The sequence below is a fragment of the Maniola jurtina genome, chromosome 1 (assembly GCF_905333055.1).
Source record: "Maniola jurtina chromosome 1, ilManJurt1.1, whole genome shotgun sequence".
Classification (NCBI taxonomy): Eukaryota; Metazoa; Arthropoda; class Insecta; order Lepidoptera; family Nymphalidae; genus Maniola; species Maniola jurtina.
The window spans coordinates 16,222,046-16,236,056 of NC_060029.1; the positions used below are offsets into that span (position 1 = coordinate 16,222,046).

Consider the following 14,011-nt stretch of genomic DNA (forward strand, 5'->3'; position numbering starts at 1 on the left):
ATTTTTTTGGATTATAGCTAAGAACAGTCTCGATCAAGCCACCTTTCAAACAAAAAAAACTAAATTAAAATCGGTTCATTCGTTTAGGCGCTACGATGCCACAGACAGATACACAGATACACAGATACACAGACACACAGATACACACGTCAAACTTATAACACCCCTCTTTTTGGGTCGGGGGTTAAAAAGAGCCACCCCTAATAACCATAGTCTACCATAGTTCTACTTTGATACTTCTGGTAAATCGATGGTCATGCCAGTTCGTGACAGCTGTAATAAAAATCATTTTATTAAACGCATAGAGATATTTTGTCTTAGATTAAACGAGTTTTCTTGGCAAAGACGTTAGGATTATTCCAATAAAATGTCCGGATTTAGGAATTTCTTGACTAATGTGAGGAACAGCATTGCAAAAAACAAACGCGCCCGCTTGGCGCCCAGGGATGTTGAGTTGCAACCTTTGAACCAGCCCCTTGAGGTACATGTCTTTTTTTCTTCATTGAAAAGCAACACGGATGTTTTTTTCATATTCCATACCCGCACCCGTTCAGTGTATCCATAGTCCATACCCGTCATTTTCGCAGGAGAGATACAGTTCACGTTGGAGTGTGTGCCATTTCCACGATTGCATACTGGCTTTACCAGACAACCTAATCTGGAACTCTTGCATTTGCGCATCTGTGCTCATCGGCATCATCGTGGTGGCTCTGGACCTGGACGCTCACGAACTGCTGGACATCTTCGACAGCACGTATAATATATTATACGGTTTCCATGTGGTAGCCCTGGCATATTGCTTCATGTCAGATCCTATGGCGAGTTTGGACCTGTGGACATCATGTTAGTATAAACTTTTTCTTTCTGCCTCGTTGCTCTATTGGCTATGGACCATGACGTCTTGGATAGTGGCGTGTAGATCATAGATGCATAAAAACACTACTTAGCCAGATTAAATTGCTCATGCTCATTTTTGAGTCCAAAGGAAAAAAGGAACCTTTAAAACATCACTTCGTTGTCTGTCTGTCAAGACAGTCAAGGGAATCAAAAAACCAAATTATTATGCAAGAAAAAACCTGCCAAGTGCGAGTCAGACTCGCGCAACAAGGGTTCCGTACTCGGTACGGTATTTTTCCGACATTTTGCACGATAAATCAAAAAGTATTATGGATAAAAATAAATAAAAATTTGCTTTAGAATATACAGGCGAAGTTCTTTCATATGATACCCCACTTAGTGTAGTTATCTTACTACTAGAAAAGTGATCCTATAAGGGTTCCGTTTTTCCTTTTAAGGCACGGAACCCTAAAAAGAATCAATAAAAATTCAAAATTCAAAATATTTTTATTCAATTAAACTTTTACAAGTGCTTTTGAATCGTCAAAATAATCTACCACTGGTTCGGAATGCCGTTCCTACCGAGAAGAACCAGCAAGAAACTCGGCGGTTGCTCTTTTCAAGTATTCTATTTACTTTGTTTATAATATTTATTTTGTTTTAGTGGGCTTCCTTATCGACGTATTAACGTTTACGCACTACATCGTGGACACTAGCTACACGGCGAACCTCTACAAGCTCTTGTGTTACTATTTACGGCTGCACAGAGCGTTTAGGTATTTCTGTGAGTACTCAATCTCTCTGGGTGTCAAGTATCTATCGAAAATTGCTGAGGGTACTGAGTCATGATATCCTTCCATTAATCCTGTAATGGTAGAGGGCTTTAGTCTAATAATGTGGTGGCCTCCCAGATTTTACCATTCATCATCATCATATTCAACCCATTGCCAGCTCACTACAGAGCACGGATCTCAAATCAGAATGAGAAGGGGTTTGGCCATGTGGCCATAGTGGACCAAGAGCGGATTGGCAGACTTGAGAACGATATGGCGAACTCTGAGGTGTGCAGGACCTCCGATCAGGAGGCAGACGTCTTAACCACTAGCCTATGACAGCTTATTAAGATTTTACCATTAAGACTTGGTAAATCTTAGGTTTTACTGGATAATCTTAAAATTTACCTTAGTTCGGGCTATCACAGTAGCTTAAAGATGAAATGAAAATCAGGATAGATGGTACTAAAGTGTTCTAAATGTTGTTAATCAGGGATGTTAAACAACTATACTCTGAAGGGAAGCGTGTTGGGCACAACCCTGAAGTATTGCTACTTGTTCCTCGTGCTGCGAGTCACTTTCGTGCTGTGCTGGCTTTACATAGATGAGGTACTTCATTCTTCTTCCTTCTAGAATATTTGACGACCTCTCTAGCAAAGTGATGAGCGCTGGGTCTTTGTGAGGTCCAGGGTTCAATTTCCTGGCAGAAAAAATTTGGAAATTTATAATTTCTAAATATGACGTGCTGGGCCTATCTGGTGGGAGACTTCGGCTGTGGCAAGTTCCACCGTACCGGTATAGACATGCCACCAAGTGATGTAGCGTTCCGGTATTATACCACGTAGAAACTAATTAGATGTTAAATTTGATTTATTTATTTTATACTCGTAGAAACATACAGTATAATACTTGATTTTGTGGGTTTATCAAAAATTGCCACGACAAATTAGTCTGCATCCAACTTAGATCATCAAAATGGACCAAATCTTACCACCTAAAGGTGATCAAAACTTATTTTTGTGTCTAAAAATAAATAAGCAAAAAATAATAGTCTGAGTATTAAGCCAGAATCAGCTAAATTCATTTTATCGAGCTGAGCTACCTGGTTTGTATGAAAACGTATAAATGATTTCCTATATGATTTCGCGTCGCGTCCTTTGGTCTTTAGCTCATTTTGGGTGCCTTAATATATCGCATATATCACCAGTTACAAACCCAACACACTGAAGTCTCCTCGGACGCGGCGTCTGAAGTGAAGCAGAAGCGTCCTGAGGATTCGGCAGCCATGAGATCCCAGGATCAGGTCCCCTATGATTTCCTCTACGCACTTTACATCGTCAACAAGATATTTATTCCAATTGGGTAACGCCGATTTTATTATACTCGAGGCATAGGTAACATTGATCTTCCTTTATTCTTAGCAGACATATTCTGCATCTCATGCTATGAGGATATGCTTGGTTGTAAGTACGGCGCAAAGTATCTCAACTCCTAATAGAGCTGGAAAGTTCTAGGGTGGAGAAGACGAACAAGTAAACGGAGTGTGGGCCATCTTTTAGCGAGGAGAACCGACTATAGGTGGCTAGAAGTAGGCTGGATGAGAAAGGCTATTTGGGAAAGTTCAGCAAAGGACATCAACATGATGAAATGATGTTAAACTTTGGTGCCCTACTGATATAACGTCAATAGAACTTTTCCGCAACGGATACAATACTTAACGCAATAAATAATATGTATTGGGCATTTGGCTTAGTTTAGGGTTTTGGATTTTTCTCCCGATGTTTTCCTTGATGAGCCGGATGCTAAATAATTACTAAATATCCATTTTAGACATATTAAATGGATCTTATTATAATAGTAACTGATCAGGCTTGGTTACCTCTTAGACCGTCGTAGGTAAACGGCAAGTCGATACATTAGATAGCTACTAATGGGATACAGACCTTCAATGCCACCTACAAACGACTCCGAGCGCATCGCATTCCTCGTGGTGATGATAACCGGATGCCTGGTGGTGACGGGCGCCGCGGTGGCGTCCCTGTCGCTGGTCATCAGCGTCTACCTGCGGCCCGAGGAGACCTTCCGCACCAGATACAGGCTCATTATGAAGAAGATGGTAAAGTTCTCACTAAAATATATATTGGCGATTGGCCAGTAGGTACTTACTAAGAATAATATTGTGCAAAAGTTATAATTGTGGTAGAGTACTCTTTTCAATCGCCTTATCTTAAACAGAGACATGCTCTTGATATCAGTAGGCTACAGATATTGTCAGTTGATTTAAAAAGCATCTCATTTTAAGGAATTTGAACAAAAAAGACTGCCATTTCTTGGTGGAGGAGGTCTCTTCGAATTGTTGTGCTGACTATTAAGTATTTTGAGTAGGTTGAGCTTGTGAAAATTTTTCTTGAATAGGAATCGTCGAACGTGCCTCCAAGCTTGCGTGCTAAAGTGGAGACGTTCTACAAGATGTACTGGCACAAGCAGCGTGCTGTGTCCGCTACGCAGTTGCTCCCAATCTTCCCGCATTCACTCTCGTCCACCATTTACACTGATATCTACTTCAAGGCCACGCAGAGGGTAAATTAACAACGATTTTTTAAATATCATTATTCAAATCATTGCCAGCCCTCTACTTTCAAAATAAGAAGGGTTTAGAGCCACAGACAACCACGCTGTGACTGAGTGCGGATTGGCAGACTTCAAATAACTTTGAGAACGATATGTAGAACTCGCAGATATGGTGGTTTCCTCCCGATGTTAAGTTTGAGTTACTTCTCGATAGCAAGTTGTAGTTAGTTTAAAGTTAAAACACACATAATTCCCAAAGTTAGAGGTGCATGCTTGGGATCGAACCTGGGATCCCCCGAATATAAAGCTGACTTCTAAATCTATGTTACAAGTTTTTTCAATGTGGATCTACAGATTTTGGGATAGGTCGGTCGTCGCTGTCATCGTCAACCGCTAAACAGCCACTGCTGGACATAGGTCTCTTGCAGGGTCTCAGCCTAGTGGCGTTTGTATGATGATTGTTTGATGTCATCTGTCCACCTAATACAGGGCTTGCCAACGTTATGCATTCCGGTGTAAGGTCGCCATTTCAGCACATAGAGACGCCAGCGTCTGTCAGTTCTTTGAACTACTTAGATTAGTTACTTAGTGTTGAAAAATTTGAACAGCCATATTTTTATAGAGTCTAATGCTACGAGATCTCTCCTACGAATTTCTATCCGAGCTGGCTAAGAAGATGGAAACAATTCATTATATTCCCGGAGATGCCATTATAAAGCGGAATGACAAGAAATCTTCTATTATTTACATCACGTCTGGTGATATTGAAGTGAGTATAGTAAGCAAATAAGATTCTTATGGCTTCCAAAATCATCAAACGATGGACGTCCACACCTGGATACCTATTGGCCTCTTGTAAGTCTCTCGTAGCTTTAGTTTTAAGGTACGTAATTAATTATCACAACTATATCGTACAAATATAACAATTTCGACCATCAAAAGGAGTACAATAGTAGGTACCTATTTTGAATAAATGATTTTGACTTTTGACTAAGGACTTCCACACGCCATGCTCTTGCGTCGCCTGAATCCAGCGGTCCTCTGTGACTCGTTTGATGTCGTCTGTCCACCTAGTCACCTAGTGGGGACTCTTCCAACGCTGCACTTTTCGGTCACATTCTAGCACCTTGAGACGCCAACATCTATCTGGTTTTTCAAACTATGCGTCTTGCCCATTGCCACGTTGAGGTATATCGATTATTCTGGTTCTTCTACGGATCTCTTAATTTCTGATTTGATCACGTAAAGAAATCCTAGGCATTGCTATCTCCATCACCCACTGATTGAGTCGAGAGTTAAGTTTCGGATCCATTATGTCTTCAATGGCAACACGCATTTTTGGAAAAATTCATAAATCTTTTTAAATTTTCCTTCTGTCTATCATCCGGTAGATGTTAACAGCAGAAGATGACAGCACAGCAATGCTGCGTATGATCCGTGGAACCGTTCTATCTCCTTGTGGTGGAAGTCCTATAGCAGGGTGTAGCAGAGCCTACGTGGAGATCAGAGCCGCCACCTTCTGCACAGCTCATGTATTACGTTGTTCAGATTTGTGGAAGACTGTCAATAAGTACGGTAAAGAAAACGGACAGGGCGCTACTGTTTTGGGATATTTCTATGTAAGATATCGACATTGAAGTGCTGCATTGTAATATGCTTTGCTAGTTTTTGTCAGGATTGTTTTAATGTAATTTTTTTCACCATTTAGGAACATTTTGAAAAAATCAAGAGACATTACTTCAGAAGACGCTTCCCTGAAGAGGCAAAGTAAATATACATTCCAGTAGACAAAAAATTAAAATTCGATTATAATAAATATTTACAACATAAATAACGTCGCTGTATATTTGGTTTTAGGTATAAGAGTAGTATTCTGCATTTCAAGCGGAATTTAATGAACATCAAGGAGTCGAAGGACGCTGCAGGGAATCAGCAGCTGGCTGAAACTGACGTCATGATAGAAATAGCTGGTTGCTACATTATGCGGAACGTTAGTAAAAAAAAATGGGTTCGGTTAAATAATTTGTACTCTACCAAGTCAATGTGGTAATTTTTTTCAAATTTATTCTGTACTAACAAATATGAAAACGAAGATGATAGATGAACAAGGAAATACTTAATTTCTATAGGAGACGTCTACAGGTGATTTTTTTCCGAGGGAGAAGTTATAAGAGAAGAAGATTTTACCAATACAGTTAAAAAGTGGGGTTTAAGAAAATGTTTCGTTAACGTACGTAAATATGTATCTAGTAACAGCTAACAAAGCAGACATATTCGTACTAATATTATAAGTTCCAAAGTATTTCTGTCCGTCTGTTAGATGTCTTTGTTGCTGCTGTACCGATCATGACTGAAAGTGCAGAGATAGTTTGCTTGCACCCTGAATTGATGGTAGACGATATTTTTTATAATGAAAAAATTGGTTGTCTGTAAAGTCGGTTTACTGACGATAGTTGAACGTGACAACAAAGGCCGATCGCGGCGTTACCTCGCGTTACGTCGCCCGCGGCGAGGTAACGTCGCATCGAGGTAACGCCGCATGAGTCATGTTTTTTCGTGCGTGCAGCCGGCTGTATCGAATTTTAAGACGTTGTCACGTCAAAACCTACTCGACGCGGGTTTTCAGGTATACTCAAGGCATAATAGCAGACAGTGTCTCTGTACAGTTTACTAAGCACGTAACACAGAGAACATTTCTCGTTGATGAATGAAGCGGATGCAATCTGGTTGCGCCATATGTTCTCCCGCATCTTGTAGCCCAAGTCGTCGCTGCTAATTGCCTTGAACACCTTTCTTTCTCATTCTCATTAATGGTACTTACACTATGACATAGAGAGCAGACTCCTCGTTGACTGATGAAGCGGACGCCATCTGCCTGCGCCCCACGCTCCCCTGCATCTTGCAGCCCAACTCCTCGCTGCAAGTTGTCTGGAATACCTTTGTCACTTGCCTCATCCTTACTGTTTGTATCGTAAGTGTAAACCTTTGCATTGGCATTTTTCTTTGGCACTTTAGTACTAAAACTAATTTTTATATTTGAGCATGGGACATTACTGTCATCAGAAGAGGGATAAGCAGGGGATGATTTAAGACTCATTTAATCATCAGAAGAGAGAAAAGTAAGGGTATAGTTTAAGATTCATTAAATCGTTTAAGGACTATATTAAGAAGGGCTATTAAGATCTGGATTATGAGATGATGGAGTTAACAAAAAACATATTATGATATAATAATTATTTGAGGGCTTTATATTATATTTTTGAGTATTTCTCGTTCGAAATACAATATTTCAGACTCATCCGTATTACTTGGTTTACAAGAAACACGTTCCAGTGGAGTTCAGATTCTACGATTACGTCGTAACAGTCATTTATATCCTGGACCTGATAGTGCATCTGTCCACTGGCGCCAACGTGGAAGATGGTAAACAGTCCAAAAATAACCACTTTTAACCTGTTGATGTAAGTTAAGATTTTCGATTGAACACAGGGTGATAAATATTCTGCAGTGAATTTATATTTTATAGTCGTAATTGTATGGAAGCTGTTGGTTTGAATAAAAAAAATTGTATAGAAGCACAGGCGTTACTTTGTGGAAGTCCATGATATACAAAGAATCAAAGCTTAATTTGTTATAATCCGCAAAAACGGCAAATCTGTATGGTACAACATGCAGCATGCGACATACACCATCCGCCCTCCCACTGCTAAGTATGCAGGAAAAGCCAGCCACCAAGCAAGCCCCAAGTACCACGCAACACCACACAGATCCACCAAAACACACTCTTTGCACGTTTCGCTCCGACACCGGAGCATCCTCAGGAGATGTAGACTTTACAATGCACAATTGCAAAGTGAATTAACAATTGTGAACCAGAACGGACTGAAGACAATGTAAAAATTATAGATTCCCAAATTGCCGTAGCTGGAAATCGAACCCAACTTATAAGACCTCACCACTATGCCAGGGAGCTCCTCAAAGTTCTTGTTTGTTCTACAGGAGTGCCCATAACGCTGGCTCAGACGTCATCTCAACAAGCTCGCAGCAAATGGTTCGTACTGGACGTGCTGGGCACGCTGCCCATCTTTGAGTTCATTCACGACGGACACTTCGCTGGCCTCAATAAACTGTTGAGACTGCCAAAGGTAAGAAATCACTTAGGTTTACTTCGTTTAAGATGTATGAACATCCAAGACGTATAAAAACTAAACCTCCGACATAAGTATATATGTATTTACGGAGCTTTAGTTTGCTTTGAAACTAATATAAATTTTTTCACGTTTTTTATTTTAAACTAGCCGATGCTCGCGGCTTCGCCCGCGTGGATTTAAGTTTTTCGAAATCCCGTGGGAACTCTTTGATTTTCCGGGATAAAAAGTAGCCTATCTCAATAAATAGTTTATTTGGATAAGGATTAGTATTTGACGATAATATGATCAATAAACATAGGCTAATAATTTTAATTACTTTTATTCTATGGAAAAGTGGTTATAATGGCTAAAATATAAATGTTTGGTTTATACTATCGCGGACTTTTTTGTAGGCATTATTGAGTTCTACAACTTTTCTATAGAAGTCAACCATACATCTCTAACCATTTAGGCAGCGTTCGCGAGAATCGTTAACGTACGGCAGTTTTTTCGACGCCTTACTCCACAATTTTCACTACCACGAAAAATCCTATCTATTTTCCGGGATAAAATATAGCCTATACGGATTCGGAAGAATCCCTCTAAGTAATAGTAAAAGAAATTTTGAATTCGGTCCAGTAGTTTTTGAGCCTATTCAATACAAACATACAAAAATACAAAAATACAAAGGTTTCCTCTTTATAATATTAGTATAGATGAAGACAATATAGGTAACTACTAAAAATTATTTGGGTTTGTGATCTAATTACTTTTAGGTGTTTCGTATGCTTAAAATGGTAGAAGACGATTGCGTGTACTACAGCAACGTTCTGCGATTCTTCTCTTATTCTCTGCTTTTTCTGATGTCTTGCTATCTTTTGGCTGCAGTGCAACAGGGCTTCATGTGTTTTCAGTGAGTCCTACTTATTTTTAATATTTTTTTGTATTAAAAATAATTAATACTTAATTCGAGAAGTAATAATATCTAGGTTGGAGAGCGCTTGTCTAAAGATATAATATCATCATCAGCCTGTGGACATCCATTGCTGGACATAGACCTTCCCTAAAGAGCGCCACCACACCCGGTCCTCATGCCTTTCTCATCCAGTCACTTCCCGCCAGCCTCTTTATATCATCAGTCCATCGTGCTGGAGGGCATACCACACTACGCACATACAATAAAATATAGATATTTACGATACAATTTTTTTATTTTGCGGAAACATACTTTAATTTAGTCTATTACAAGATGCCTATTCATTTTTGCCTTGAAGGCTTTATAGGTTATGTACCTACTCGAAATATTATGCCGGTAGAGCATTCCAAATCTTATCAGAAGCGTTGAGAAAAACCGTTTCGTTCGAGTGTATTGGATGTCAACCAATTCTGTCATAGAATGGTGAAATATCATTAAACTGTGCTAATAAAATGACTATTTTGCCATTGATTTGCCATTGTACCTAGTCAGAAAAATAGTACATACATGTTGCAGTGTAATAATGTACTTATTATATACAAGATGGTGGTCATCATAAAATAAAGCCAGTTGTGGTTTCATTACACATATTTAATTTCAGATTTGGCTACTGCCTTGTTTCAAATTTTACTCATTCGCCGTTTTGGGAGAAGGAGGGATTAGACGAGGAGACTATCGAGAGTAGAGTTACTTTTGGGCTGTATTGGGCGCTATCCATGCTCACTTTTACATGTAAGTCAGGTGACAATAATTTTGTTAGTAGCAGGCGACCATTTTCCGCATTGGCTGAATTTATGGTATTCTTGTTGCAACAATGCATTGTAGATTGCAGCCAATAGTAATCGAGCGCCAACCAATCAGAGGTGGTTGCGATCGTGAGCTGTCGTTCTACCGCTGAATTGAGCAACAGTTTCAATATTTCAGCACACATAGAAACGTGGGCCGCTAGAGACTGGAACTACGTCCTGTACACGATATTCGTTCTGGAGATATGCACTGTGTTGTACATTTTCATTCAGGCCGTCTACTCCGCAACCATTATGGTGACAACTGCTCTCAGGTGATTCTTTTTTTTCTTTTCTTTAAATCTGGCTTTACTCTGATTAGCCAATGTCAAGTTTGTGATATTTTCAAGTTATTGAATTTATACAAGTATGGACTCCGTCTGCGCCGGCGCCCGCCGACATACGCTCGGCGCTCCTTTAGAGCGCTTCCCAGTCAGTTCCACCACCAAAAAACACCAACTAACACAAAAACCAGCCACTCTTAACAAAAAAAAACACTCCAAACAAGCACAGCACGCGCGCCAGCAAACGCCATCACAGACGAAGTCAGGTGATTCTTTACATATTATTTTAGGGTTCCGTACCTCAAAAGAAAAAAAAAGCAATCCTTATAGGATCACTTCGTTGTCTGTCTGCCCCTCTGTCTGTCTGTCGTGTCTGTTAAGAAAACCTATAGGGTACTTCCCGTTGACCAATCATGAAATTTGGCAGGTAGGTAGCTCGTAGCACAAGTAAAGAGAATAATCCGAAAACCATGAATTTATGGTTACTTCACAAGAAAAACCAGTCAAGTGCGAGTCGGACTTGCATACGAATGGTTCCGTACCATCATACAAGAAATTTTAACATTTTTATAATAAGTTAATATATAGTTGCACATAAAAATGTTAAAAAAACAGCGCTATCTATAAAGTGATTTAGTAAATTAATTTTTTCGTGAACACATTTTAATTTTTTTTTCATTCACATTAATTTCATTTTTCAGACCACAAAATTCAAGTCACTAGTATAAATGACTTGAATTTTGTGGTTTTGGTTTACTCTACTTTATTTTTACATGATTTGATTTTTTCTGAAATATTCCTTGATGATTTTATATATTTTTCTTTGGATTCAGAGAGGATTTCGATTCTTGCATGGACAATGTGACCAAGTTTCTGGTCAGAAACGACGTGGACCCAGTACTGAGGGACCGATTCAAAGAATATTTGCAACTCTGCTGGTATACTGACAAGGTTCTTCATAACTTTTTCTGTAGCTAAGGAAAAATATTTTGATCACTATTATTAGTTGTACATTATTTTCTTATTTGGCTTAGCAGGACTGTGTATTATGGACATGTAAGTTTTAACTGAAAGGTAATTATCAAGACACGCGACAGCGTGTCTCGCCAAGTTCGATTCTAATAAGAACGGCGGCACGCTGACAAGTGTATATTACACGAACCATTTCGAGCTACTTTTGACCCCCCCATAACTCAAAAACTATTAAACCTACACATTTACAATTTTGCATATCTATTAAGGTCTATTTGATCGCTTAGAAACCCAAATTTCATGAAAAAATCTTTTGCAGTTCTCAAGTTATTAACGTCTGAAAAGTGCCATTTTTAACACTCACTCACTCACTCACTCATCAAAAACCTAACCTACTTCCAGGTGAGTTAGAGACTTGAAATTTGGTATAGTGATAGGTAATTAGGTGTATACAAAGGAAAAAATCAGAAAATAGCAAATTATGTTTTAATATGTCATATATTATAGGACAAAGTTATTGGGGCGCCTTGTAGAGAACAGCAAGTATGGATCGAGGCACACATTTTAAGTTTGTAACACTGTGTAATTACCTACCTACTTTCACAATTAATAATAGTGCATTTGTTTATATACTCATCTTTAGGGATCCTTGACCTGTGATCAAAGCCATAAATAAGTGGTCGCCGGTTCGAATTCAGAAATTATGAACGAATAGGTATGAAGGCAAAGTTATTTCATATTATACCTACCTACTTGAAAACAAACAATAATGAACCCTATTACAGGTATGTGTTGTCTAATATACTAGTTGATGCCCGCGAATTCGTCCACGTGGACCTTGTCCTTCGTTTCAAAAACTGTGATTTTTTAAAAATAGCTTATGTCACTCTCTAGGTACAAGTATACTCACGGAAAAAATTACGTTGATCCGTTGCTCCAATGCGACGTGATTGAAGGACAAATCAACAAAGAAATTTCGCTTTTTAATATGGATTGTGATGGGTCATTAACTTCCAAAGCAAGTAACATAACATTATAACTACATATTAATGTATGCTAGTGACCTGCCTCGGTTTTGCTCGGCTTTGCACGGGCATGTAGTATGATATTAGGTCCTTACATATGAAATTGGCGTTTTGTAAGGGAAGAACAAAAAGTCGATTTTTTTAAATATAATATATTTATTTAATCAAAGTATATACCATTGCTGTCTATGCACTTTTGCCATGTCATAAAACCATTCGGAAGGGAATCAATAAAATCTCTGAAGGCGCTTTGGACTGCCCCATCGGAGTTGAATTTTTTCCATATATAAGAAGTTATCAAACGTTCTAAAAAAAATGGTAATCTATTGGAGCAAGGTCCGGGGAGTAGGTACGGTGGATATCTTAGACATTCCATTTGAAGCTCCTCTAATTGGGTAGCCGTCTGTTGTGTGGTCTAGCGTTGTCTTGAAGCAGCAGTGGCCTAGAGCGATTGACCAGCCTCAGTTGTGTGGCAGCTAGCTTTTCCATCATGGTTTGCAGTTGCTGACAATAGTCCTCCACCGTAATCGTCTGGCCAGTTTAAGAAAGCTGTAGTAAACGACACCGGTACTAGTCCACCAAACCCTTCAATTCTTCATTATCAACTTTGGTCTCCGGTCGTCACCGGGGCTTATTCTGCAGGTCAAAATTTCCAGATCAAAAACGTTGGAATCAAAAACGCACTATGTTTTTCTTTGCGAAACCACCGCCATACACATCATTAATCCTTCGAGCCGTTTCAGCAGCACTGGTGCCACGAAGCAACTCGTACTCGTAAATAACGTGATATTTCAAGTTTTCCACTTGTTGTTAGTGACCTTTTTATAAATCACATGGTTTGTTGATGGACAGCGAAACGTTAAAAATTAAAAACAGGTATAGTCGTACCGGCCGGTTAAGAGCTATTTTTTTTTTCTTCTCTCGTCTGGCTTTGCACTGATTAGCCAATGTCAAGTGTGTAGTTATTTAAACAAGTTAGGAAAACTATATGTATAAGTATGGACTTCGTCTGTGCTGGCGCCCGCCGACATACACGCGGCGCCCCTTTAGAGCGCTTCCCAGTCAGTTCCTCGGTCAGTTCCACCACCAATAAACACCAGCGGGACACAAAAACCGGCCACTTCTAACAAAAAAAACACTCCAAAAAGTCATAACACGCGCGCCAACAAACGCCATCACAGACAAAGTCCGGTTAAGAGCTAATAGCAATAAAACTTTTTAACAATAGTGTTTTATATTATGAACGGTCATAAGCCCTAATGCGGTCGAGTAAAACTCAACCTAACGACTACTTGTTAAAGCTAAAAATTTATTACCTTTCCCGCAAACAAAGAAATTCTACGACTGCATAGGGTTGTCAAATAGATGTATTTTTCAAATTGCCACTATCATAACTGCACATAAGGCACATTACTTATAATAATAATGAAACAGATAACAAGATAAACATAATAATTTTTAATTGAAGTTTAGGTAGGAGTAAAAAGGTGGTTATTTTATCACTTCTAAAGAAGGACTGATCGGGATTTCCGGACTTTGGAGTTCCGTCTCTTGTTGCAACCCTGTTGTAAAATATTAAGTAAATCTGTTGTAATTATTCATGACGGCATTTGACTTTAAACCTTAGCGTAAACAGTTAAGTCAGCGTTTGGAATGGG

General features: G+C 39.1%; 1 protein-coding gene across 1 annotated transcript in view; it reads left to right on the forward strand.

Annotated features, from left to right (window-relative positions):
• Positions 1 to 299: 299 nt before the first annotated feature.
• LOC123867397 overlaps positions 300 to 14,011 on the forward strand; it is a 30,037-nt gene continuing 16,325 nt past the window's right edge. The window contains exons 1-18 of the mRNA XM_045909400.1: positions 300 to 481; positions 588 to 843; positions 1,502 to 1,621; positions 2,104 to 2,219; positions 2,818 to 2,972; positions 3,552 to 3,726; positions 4,026 to 4,190; positions 4,804 to 4,950; positions 5,573 to 5,800; positions 5,890 to 5,948; positions 6,039 to 6,171; positions 7,015 to 7,152; positions 7,475 to 7,604; positions 8,181 to 8,326; positions 9,088 to 9,224; positions 9,889 to 10,019; positions 10,212 to 10,347; positions 11,190 to 11,307. Of these exons, the coding sequence (XP_045765356.1) occupies positions 368 to 481; positions 588 to 843; positions 1,502 to 1,621; positions 2,104 to 2,219; positions 2,818 to 2,972; positions 3,552 to 3,726; positions 4,026 to 4,190; positions 4,804 to 4,950; positions 5,573 to 5,800; positions 5,890 to 5,948; positions 6,039 to 6,171; positions 7,015 to 7,152; positions 7,475 to 7,604; positions 8,181 to 8,326; positions 9,088 to 9,224; positions 9,889 to 10,019; positions 10,212 to 10,347; positions 11,190 to 11,307 (2,604 nt within the window). The 5' untranslated portion in view covers positions 300 to 367. The remainder of the gene's footprint in view (positions 482 to 587; positions 844 to 1,501; positions 1,622 to 2,103; positions 2,220 to 2,817; positions 2,973 to 3,551; positions 3,727 to 4,025; positions 4,191 to 4,803; positions 4,951 to 5,572; positions 5,801 to 5,889; positions 5,949 to 6,038; positions 6,172 to 7,014; positions 7,153 to 7,474; positions 7,605 to 8,180; positions 8,327 to 9,087; positions 9,225 to 9,888; positions 10,020 to 10,211; positions 10,348 to 11,189; positions 11,308 to 14,011) is intronic.